Genomic DNA, 9,990 nt, shown 5'->3' with positions numbered 1-9,990 from the left:
TCTATTTTTGCGTGAGAAAGCAATTCAAATAACTACAGGTACCGCGTGTGTCCGTATGCATACAGCGCCTTATTTGTAGTGGGGTCTTAACAATATCGTGTATTGTGTACATTAAAAAAGCTAACAATTTAACTATTCGTGACATATGATGTGCAAACAATTAATCATTTCAATTGCATTGACGTAACATGTGGTCAAGTGAGTTATAGCCATAAACTGTTATGTCCTTGGACGTAGATACAATAGGCAACAAGAACGAGAGTTAAAAGTCATATAAATCGGAATGAGATTTTATTAAATAATGAAGATCATAATAATATAGTCAAAAATAAATGATAAATGATTGTATACAAATGTATAATGATCGAATGTATAAATCAAATTAATCAAATAAGATGCTTTGTTTATACAGATAATAATAATAACACGAGACGTTTCTCAAATAAATGATAGAGAATGCTAAACTAATTTGAATTAATTTGAAATAACTGTAACGCTATCCCATAACTTCCCGATTCCCCTACGTATATTTTAGAAAGTATCAGCGCAGTTATAGTATAACCTTTCTATAATATTACAATAACTCAACTATTTTCGTTAGACTCGTCTGAGATGAGTTTTTTAACGCGGTATTAAATATAGACCAGTTTAATAGCACACGCGTATTCTTTGGGAATAATAAAGTGTAAATGCCTTGGTATTTATGTCACAATAAAGTCCAACATTTTAATATACACTCGTATAATAATATTTTATAAATTGCTAATGATACCTAGGCAATAGGCATGTTTCAAAAATTGTTACCTAGTACTTTTGCTAGAATAACGGCCCGATAGATGTTAATTCGACTTACGTTTCGATTGATATGCAGTGCTTTCGTTCTAAGAAGGCCTATATAATATCTTGTATAGGTATGCAATTTATTGATTTAATGTAAGTCCAATAATGCATTCAGGAATTATTGTTGTTACAGCAGGTACATGTTTGGTTATACAACGAAGAAAGCCCTTCGACAGGTAATTATTTAAGATTAATATTAATCGTAGTAGGTACGAAATTGTATGTTATATTATATTATATTTATATACCTATAGGTTATAATACGTTATAACTGAGAACAGTGAGAATTAACAATATTATTATCTACAATTAGGCGTACTTAAAAATTACAACATATTATATACCTGTCCTTTGACTTGGTCCACCCCATTACCCTGTGTAACACTATTAGTTCTTGACAATGAAAACCGGTTTGTCATCTCGTTGTACCGTCAAAGACTCCATGCGTACATAATCATTATAGTGATTAGTGGTCATTAATCTTAATTATTAATTCCTTGATAATATACGTTAGAATAAAATCAATCGGAAAAATTAAATTTCACGCGGGCAAATGCACTCATTTAAATACAAATGACTTATGGAAGTAATTGTATTGTACTATTTAACATATCACATTCTAAAGTGTTACATTTTTTGAGAGATCGCCGAGGTCATTAATTAGTAATTCGTAATGAAAACATAATAGTCCTTTTACAATTTGTCGGTATTATTGTAGAATGATGTATCAAGTTAAGACAATTAAAATTAAATTAAAAAATAAAATGTATTCTTTTTTTAATAAAATAAAAAGTTGTTGTAATATTATCTTTGAAAATATAATTTGAATAGTATTCGTGAATTGTGATGACAATCAAGGTTAACGATTGACATTATTTATTTTTTATTGTGCATTATAATAAACATTTATCGCACGTCTAGTTAAATATTAATAATTACTCATAAATTATATTTTAAGTATTATAGAAATTTATTAGTAAATATGATTGAATGTTTAAGTTATTATTGTGTTAGTAGAGAATAGTCGTAATACAACACTATTGAAGATGGCTGAAATGGAAACAAAAAAGGTTCAAGTAGAATCTGAGTTAGCTATATGTGTTTCTAACGCCTTTAAAAGTTTTTCTGACACTTGTGTTTTAAATGGCTTAACTATGAGTGTACCTTCAGGATCCATGTAAGTATTGACGTTCCTTATAATAGTTGAAGCAATAATCAATAATATGAATACAACACGGTATATAATGGTACATATAATACAGTTGATATACTACAAAGTTTTTCTATAAATTTATAAATATTTTTTATTATTATTTGAAGTATTTATGAGATAAAATGTATACAAAAAATGTTTATATTTTCGCTTGTTTTGTTTTAGTTTATTCTTTCCCAAAAATTTAGGTACTATAAATAGTTAAATTATTATTTTTGAAATGACAAAAATTATTAAGAAACTGGCGTACTACGTTATTTGTATCGCTTTTTATTATGTAATACAATACAATTTTAAGCTACTTTAAACAATATTTTCTTTTAGATATGGTCTTTTAGGTCCAAGTGGTTGTGGTAAAACTACATTAATAAACGTTATTCTTGGAAAGTTTCCATTGGATTCTGGGGTTATTAAAATAAATCCTAGCCGTTTTTCAGATATTGGATATATGCCTCAAGTAAGAAAGCTATAATAGTTTTTTTCTGGGTTGAAGTTAAAATCATTTTATCATAAATAAATCGTATTCTTACAGGATTTGTGTTTAGATTTGATGCTTACCATAGGAGAAACATTTAAATATTATGGTTCATTATATAAAATGAATGGAAGTGATATTTCTAGTAAAAGCAAAGAACTTATTAGTTGGCTTAAATTACCACAGAGTTACACACTGCTAAAAGATCTAAGGTTGTACATTTATATTAAAATTAGAATTGAATTGGGTTTTCCGATATTATTTAATTATTTTTGAACACATTTTATAAGAATTATTTATGGGTTTTCATAGTGGAGGTGAGTGTAGAAGAGTTTCACTGGCCGTCACATTACTTCATGATCCAACAATCATAATACTTGACGAGCCTACAGTAGGCATTGATCCAGTATTGAGATACGAGTAAGTTGTAACTACTATCGGTATATGTATTGACTAATGAAGAATGATAATTTTTGGTTGTGTAACGATGATTTGTCATTATTAGAATTTGGCAGAAATTATTGGAAATGGTACAGACTCAAGCTAAAACTATTATAATTACTACGCATTATATCGAAGAAGCACACCAAGCACATACTGTAAGAAAGCACAAATATTACAAATATTATAGACAAAATAAATAAATTAATAAAAGTTTTTTGCTCAAGTATATACCACCTAGTACTCATAAATATTATTTTGAAATTATTTATAATTTTTATAGTTACCTTTTACTCAGTCAACTTTTTTACAAAAAATTAATTACTATTTGATTATTGATGTGTATTGAAAAAATACAGGAATACAATTTAAAATGTATACAAATACAACTTAAAATATTTTAAAATGTCAGTGTTAAATGAATGTTTCACGTTTTTCTACGATTGATGTTTTATGAACAATAACAAATTACGTGGAGTTATTATATATTATTATAATAACTTACTGGTGTTGGTTAATGGTTATCACTATATTACACCAATATTTTTGAGCAGGATAATGATTTAAAATGTTATTTAAGCACATTTTTTTCAGAGTACGTTTGAATCGCATGTATTTTTGTGATTTCGATGATTTTCTTCATAATTTAAATTTTAAACGCTTATAAAATAATGCGAGATAGTGGTACTGAACTGGGGTACAGTAAGTATCGAATAAATCAAAATAGGTTAGGTTGTTATAATTATAGATGTGTTAAATTTGCATGTACTGATGTACTATGAAAAACGATTCTGATCGGAGACAGTCTGTTAGCTTTTATGACTGAGTTTATTATATTATATAGTTAATCTAAATATTTTGAAAATGGAATTGTGTATAGTAAAATACAGAATTATACATAAAAATGTCAAGGTTACACGAATAATATTTACAAATTGACTAAAATCTTTATCACTTATTAGTTATTACCGTTGTTTAAATATCTAGTTTCGTCATAATTTAAGTTTAAAATGTCTATAAAGAAAATTATGATTATATATGTTCTATACGTTTTTGGGTTTCAGTTATGAACTACTTATGATTATGAGGTATAATAATTGTTCAATATTTTTATTCAGCCCAAAAAATTGTATTCAACACTTGAAAAAAAAATTAAAATGCTTATGAATCACCTAAAATTTAACTTTAATAATTACTTAACTAAGAGTAGAATGTTTCAAGTCTCTAAAATCAAAATTTTTTTAATTAATAAAAATATAAAAAAAATCGGTTGTAGACAGGTCGTAATCACATTTAAAATTTAAATACTCAATGTCTATACAATTTAAACTTTTATCACTCATAAACAATTATTTTGATTTAGTACTATTTTTTTTCCAATATCCATTTTAATATTTAAATAAACTTAGGTATGAGAAATGTATCCAATTTTCAAATCTTAGGTGATAAAATTATTATTTTTATACATTTTAGGTTACAAAATAATTTGAAAATTTTCGTAGAACAAAATTATAATCTATGTATTTTTGATATTTTTATTAGTTGAAACAAAAACATAAAAGGAACCTTGTATTCAATTTTCAAGGTTTATTTTTTGTAAAAAACCAACTGCGTCAGACATATTTGAAAAAACTGAAAAACATCTTATTTCTATACACAAAACAAAAAGCCAAAATATTTTAAAAATTATACCATATCTATAAAATACGAGTATAAATATTTAGTAAAAAGTTAAGGCCCCTAAAATTATTATTTTTTTAGTTGAAATAAACAATTATAATCGATTTTATCAAAACGTATTTAGCGTAAAAGTTCCCATATCTCCATAATATTTTTTTAGTTATTGCTTACTTTTGGTGTTAAGAAAAGACTAGATCTATTTTTTTATTAGAATCCACTCTAAATATTGAAGATAAGCTTTTTCAATCTAAAATGTGATGACTAACACAAAAATAATAAATACAAGTAAATACATAAAAACATAATAATTGTAAAATAAATACATTCATCATTACGCTTAGATTCTAAAATTATGATATAGGTTAAACGTAAATATTACAAATGTATTTATTTTTTTTCGTTTTCATTTTTTAGATAGGTTTGATGAGAAATGGTGTTTTAATATCAGAAACTTCTCCTCAAGACTTATTGGTTAAACAAAATGCCAACTCATTAGAGGAAGCATTTTTATCACTAAGTTCCAGTCAAGAACTTGATGAAGTAAAATAATTTTAATAGTTTTATACTACTTGATTGTTTATACATTTATTTAATTTTTTTATTTAGACAATTCAAAAGTCCATTATTTTAAAAAATACTAATGCATCATCAAATATTTTGCACTCTGACAACGGAATATCTTTTATTAGAATTGGTGCATTTATAAAGAAAAATGTTGCTATTTGTTTAAGGGATTTCACGTAATTGTTATGCTTGAGCCACAATAATAATTTAAAACTAAAACAATTCTTTTCATAACAGGTTTATATTTTTTATGATCTTATTTCCAATGTTGGCAGCTATTATTTTTAATTTAGCCATTGGTGGTAATATTAAAAATGTTAACATAGCTATTCAAAATAAAGAGATTGCCGATTGTCAGAACATTGTAGTTAATCAATGTATTTATGAAGATATTACTAATGTCACTCTTAGCTGTGCGGTCCTAAACGGTTTACAGACTCTAGAATACAATTTAGTAAAATTAATAATTAATACCTAATAGAGTGTTTTAATACATTTAACAACATATTATGCAAAATTTTATTATTTAGATCCCAGTTAAAAATCGGGAAGAAGGAGACATTTTAGTGAAAAAAGCTAAATCAGTAGCATTCATTCAGTTTCCTCAGAATTTCAGTATAGGACTTCAACAATATGTTCTTGGTTCATGGTTTTCTACCAGTGAATATTCGGAAAATACGGCAGCCTATGCAAATATTGATATTGGAAGTTAGTATTGCACACTGATGATATTTTTAGTGAATGTGAATAAAGCTGATATATATTTTTTATTTCAATATTTTTCACTTTTAAATGGTTTCTTAGTTGTGTTCGAAAAAAACTCTGTCATAAATAATTATATATATCATTATAAATAACGTAACTCATATTAAAAACATTTTTTAGGACTCAATAATTTGAAAAGATGTTTTTAAAAATTTTAAATTCTTAATAGTTAAGCATTATATTAATATTTATATTTTTAGATGTTTTGGTAAAAAGTCAAATCATTCGAAATCTATTTAATGTCGTTGAAGATGTTATTATAAATAGCACACGTGCATGCAGTAAAAAGTTTGTTAAGCATCCTTTTGTAAGTATAGCAACATATTTTTTTTAAATAACAGAGTAGTATTATATTGGTATTTTTTATATTTTATTATACCATTAATTTTATATATGTTATAAAAATAAAATATTACTATCATTTTGAATTTTAAATGATGAAAAAATGTTGTTACTTATTGAATTAGGTATGCATATTATATAACATATTAAGATTTTAAATTCTTATAATATATTAGAAAAAAAAAATATTAGCATATTTTAACCTTGAGTCCATAACAGAAAAAAATATCTTGTAAAAATGAACTCCAAATCAAACCGATGAAAATTTATCGCTTAATTCATAGCAATAACATTTTAAAACTACGTCAAATACGCATTAAGATGACAAATATTATGTGGTTGATAAAATATTGATAATATTGAAAAATAAACCATGTAATTTTTTTGTATTTTATTATAGAGAACTACGTATTTAGTGGGAAACAAAGTTGAAACATTTATTCATAGTATAGCTACTATGTTTGTTTCGATGTAAGTATATAAATACAGTCGTTAGTAATTCATTCAAAACACTCAGATTAGACCATATTTGTATATTGCATTTATTTGTAACGGTATATAATTGAATCATGCTGCTATAATGTAATAATGCACGTACTTACATAATAAATCATACCGTTAACCTTTGATTGACTGAAACACAATAAAACGTAAATTATAATGCTAACACTTATACTTAGGTAGGTACCTAAATTTGTTTAGTTATATCTCTAAACGTGTTATATAAAGTTAACTTATCACTATAATTATTTGATGTAAGCCGTCACTATAACAAACTATTTATCTCCGCCCCCTCCGTTCATATTTCTTAAGTTACTTTAGATCGTATTAATAACTATTAATTTCTAAAGCTCTCAATGAAATGTAGGTACCTCAATTCAGAGTATTGTTTCTATTTCGTATTGTTCACGAAACAACAAATTGTTGGTGATTTATCTGTAACTGTACTGCTGTAGTCTGTAGGTCACTTTACATACATAATATGATATGTATAATATGCCTGTAAATTATTCAACTTATAGCCTCATTTAACAATAAAACTGGTTTTACAAGTTTTAAAAGTCTCAGTAATAATAATGTTATGTACCTCGACCAATAGGTATAATACGTCATATTATGTAACTAATACTATATGGGACTAACGTATTTTATATATTTGTATCAAATTATTGGTAATAGTATATTATTATACCTAAATTTGTGATATATTCTCGAGTAGCTTCCCACTATAACTTTATTCTAATTAGAATGCTACTATCGTTTGTATGATTTCTAAACAAGAGGTTTTATTGTGATCTCTTAAAATTTTTAAATTAAAACTGCCTAAATGCCTAAGAAACATTTTACAACATTAAATTTCTTAATTTGTTGTTTAAATCTGCAGTTTAACTAATTTATAAATTGTCCATAAGGAAAAAGTTTTTAAATTTGGAATTTGCTCAATAAATAAATGTAATAAATTATATATTTTGTACACCTATATAGGTTTTTATATTATTTTCGTTAAACTAAAGTATAATAAACATAGTATATAGTACATACATTACACAATACATAAAGCGTAATATGTTAGAACATTTTAGAATACACATTCTTAATTTTTTATTATAATATACTATTAAACAGACTAATAATTATTGAAATTTAAATTTGACATTTATTTTTGATTACATTTGATAAATTGATAAAACTGTACATTTGTATTTTTAGGATAGGATTTTATTTCTCAAGCGTAATATCTACAGGATTTATGTTAACAGAGAAAATGGAGGGATTTCTTGATCGGTCTATGACAGCTGGTAAACAATATTATTTTAATAATAAATTGTCATGATAAATGTTGATGAATTGTTTGCTTATAGGAATTACAATACTAGAAGTAGTAATTTCAATAACGTGTATTCAAACTGTAATACACATAATTCAAACAATTTCTGTTATGTTTATAACGTACTTTGTTTTCCTAAATCCTATCGAAATCACTAACGGACTGTTTGTATTCGTATTTATAGTTTTTTTAACAGGATGGTTAGGTTTACTATACGGTACGTATTTTTTTATTCACTATTTAGTATTTATAACTATTTTACATTTTATTTCATATAGTATCTTAATTATAATTCCTACCAATTTTGTTTATTTCAGTTTTGACTTACAATATACCTAGTTATTAATATTAGATTATATTTTTGTCCTTAGTATGTTCTTGTTCACTTATTTAATTTTTAATATATCATGCTAGAGGCAAAGTTGGTAGTATTTTATATATTAGATAAAAAAAAATTAGAATGGAAATATCTGTTTTGTATAATCAAAACAAATTTAAATTGAAAACGTTTGGTCGTCAATTTCCTAAGAAATTATTTTTAAATTATTTTGTGCTATAAGTATACGTAATTATAGGTTTGTTAATTGTTGGGTTATCAAAATCAAGTTCCGAAGCCATGAACATGGTTATTGGTTGGAATATGATGCAGATTTACTTATCAGGTACGTTTATGTTGTGATATTTTTTAAGCTCATGTATGAATATTTGTATGTAACAAATATTTAACAATCAGATTATTATTACATTTTTTTGAATAAATGTATAAATTGTTTTTATTTTATTTTTCTAGGTATTATGTGGCCAATTGAAGCTCAAATGCCATTCATGAAAATCATATCTGAACATCTCCCATTGTGCTACATTAGTAGAATATTAAATAATATCGTTTTAAGAGGATGGACACTTACTCACCCGACTGTCTTAGTGGGAATAGCCATCATAATTGGTTATGTTTTCTTACATGTAATTTTATTATTATACTTATCCCACGTTAAAAAAGATGCATGGCTGGTAAATAAATAATACCGTGTATTGATTTTATTCAACTTGTGTAAATAAACTATAACTAACTTTTTGAATTAATTATATAAAGACGAGATGGGTATTTTTTAAACACATTTTGAAAAACCTATCGCCGTCAACTGAACTCCATCTTAAACTCGTTACATCAATCCATGTCTTTCGTCAACTTAAAAGTTCTTGAATTGTTTTTGTGTAATTTGATTTTGAATAAGCTGCGTATATTTAATATTAAATACATGTATAAGTTATAAAATTCGGATAAAACTATATTATTGATATTTTATGAACATTACTTCTGCAAGCTCACCATCTTCATGTTTGCCTAAAATTAGTTTGTAATAATTATCAAAATAATTCGATACATTTTAAGCAAATAATTAAACAAGTACACGCGCTCTTATAGAAAACAAATGGCAGCCTATAATTTAAATTATTACTGCTTTATGGCTTATGTATAATATTATGTTAAGCCTTCATATTGTACAAAATAATGATACATTACTTTAGATTTTTTTTTTTGTAATTATGATTGTTGTTATTCATAATTGATCAATAATTATGTGGAAAAGAATTGTATTCAATCGTACACAATTGTAATGAGACCAACAAAATAAATTTACAAATCCACAATACTAGTAGATATTGAAGGACATATTATTAAAGTTACTCAATAGCATTGTATTAATAACATCATTTTTAGTTGGCGTGTTTAAAACTTAAAGGCCTCTAAATAAGATTTATTTTTAACAAGCACCACTGCTATTTAATAATCTCATTATAAGTAATCAAAACAATAAAATAACGAGAACAAAATAAATT

The 9,990-nt window shown here is 25.2% G+C and overlaps 1 protein-coding gene across 1 annotated transcript; it reads left to right on the top strand.

The window, feature by feature from the left end:
• Positions 1-1,886: 1,886 nt before the first annotated feature.
• Positions 1,887-9,253, top strand: LOC132921830 (ABC transporter G family member 23-like). Its single transcript, XM_060985055.1, has 15 exons — positions 1,887-2,017; positions 2,378-2,510; positions 2,586-2,740; positions 2,841-2,948; positions 3,034-3,127; positions 5,064-5,189; positions 5,256-5,389; positions 5,451-5,667; positions 5,744-5,921; positions 6,179-6,285; positions 6,721-6,791; positions 8,031-8,119; positions 8,183-8,365; positions 8,724-8,810; positions 8,939-9,253. The coding sequence occupies exons 1-15, from the start codon at positions 1,887-1,889 to the stop codon at positions 9,169-9,171; spliced, it is 2,046 nt and encodes a 681-aa protein (XP_060841038.1). The 3' UTR covers positions 9,172-9,253.
• The last annotated feature ends 737 nt before the right edge of the window (positions 9,254-9,990 follow it).

The sequence above is a fragment of the Rhopalosiphum padi genome, chromosome 2 (genome assembly GCF_020882245.1).
Source record: "Rhopalosiphum padi isolate XX-2018 chromosome 2, ASM2088224v1, whole genome shotgun sequence".
Taxonomy (NCBI): Eukaryota; Metazoa; Arthropoda; class Insecta; order Hemiptera; family Aphididae; genus Rhopalosiphum; species Rhopalosiphum padi.
The sequence above is the reverse complement of the archived record's forward strand: the minus strand, read 5'-3'. Positions and strand labels throughout refer to the sequence as shown.

What these genes read in the sequence shown, in the direction of transcription:
- LOC132921830 (XM_060985055.1), top strand. Translation starts at nt 1,887, where the DNA reads ATGGCTGAAATGGAAACAAAAAAGGTTCAAGTAGAATCTGAGTTAGCT. An exon ending in AAGCACACCAAGCACATACT is followed by an intron (nt 3,128 to 5,063) that starts GTAAGAAAGCAC and finishes TTCATTTTTTAG; the next exon opens with ATAGGTTTGATGAGAAATGG. An exon ending in TGATCGGTCTATGACAGCTG is followed by an intron (nt 8,120 to 8,182) that starts GTAAACAATATT and finishes GTTTGCTTATAG; the next exon opens with GAATTACAATACTAGAAGTA.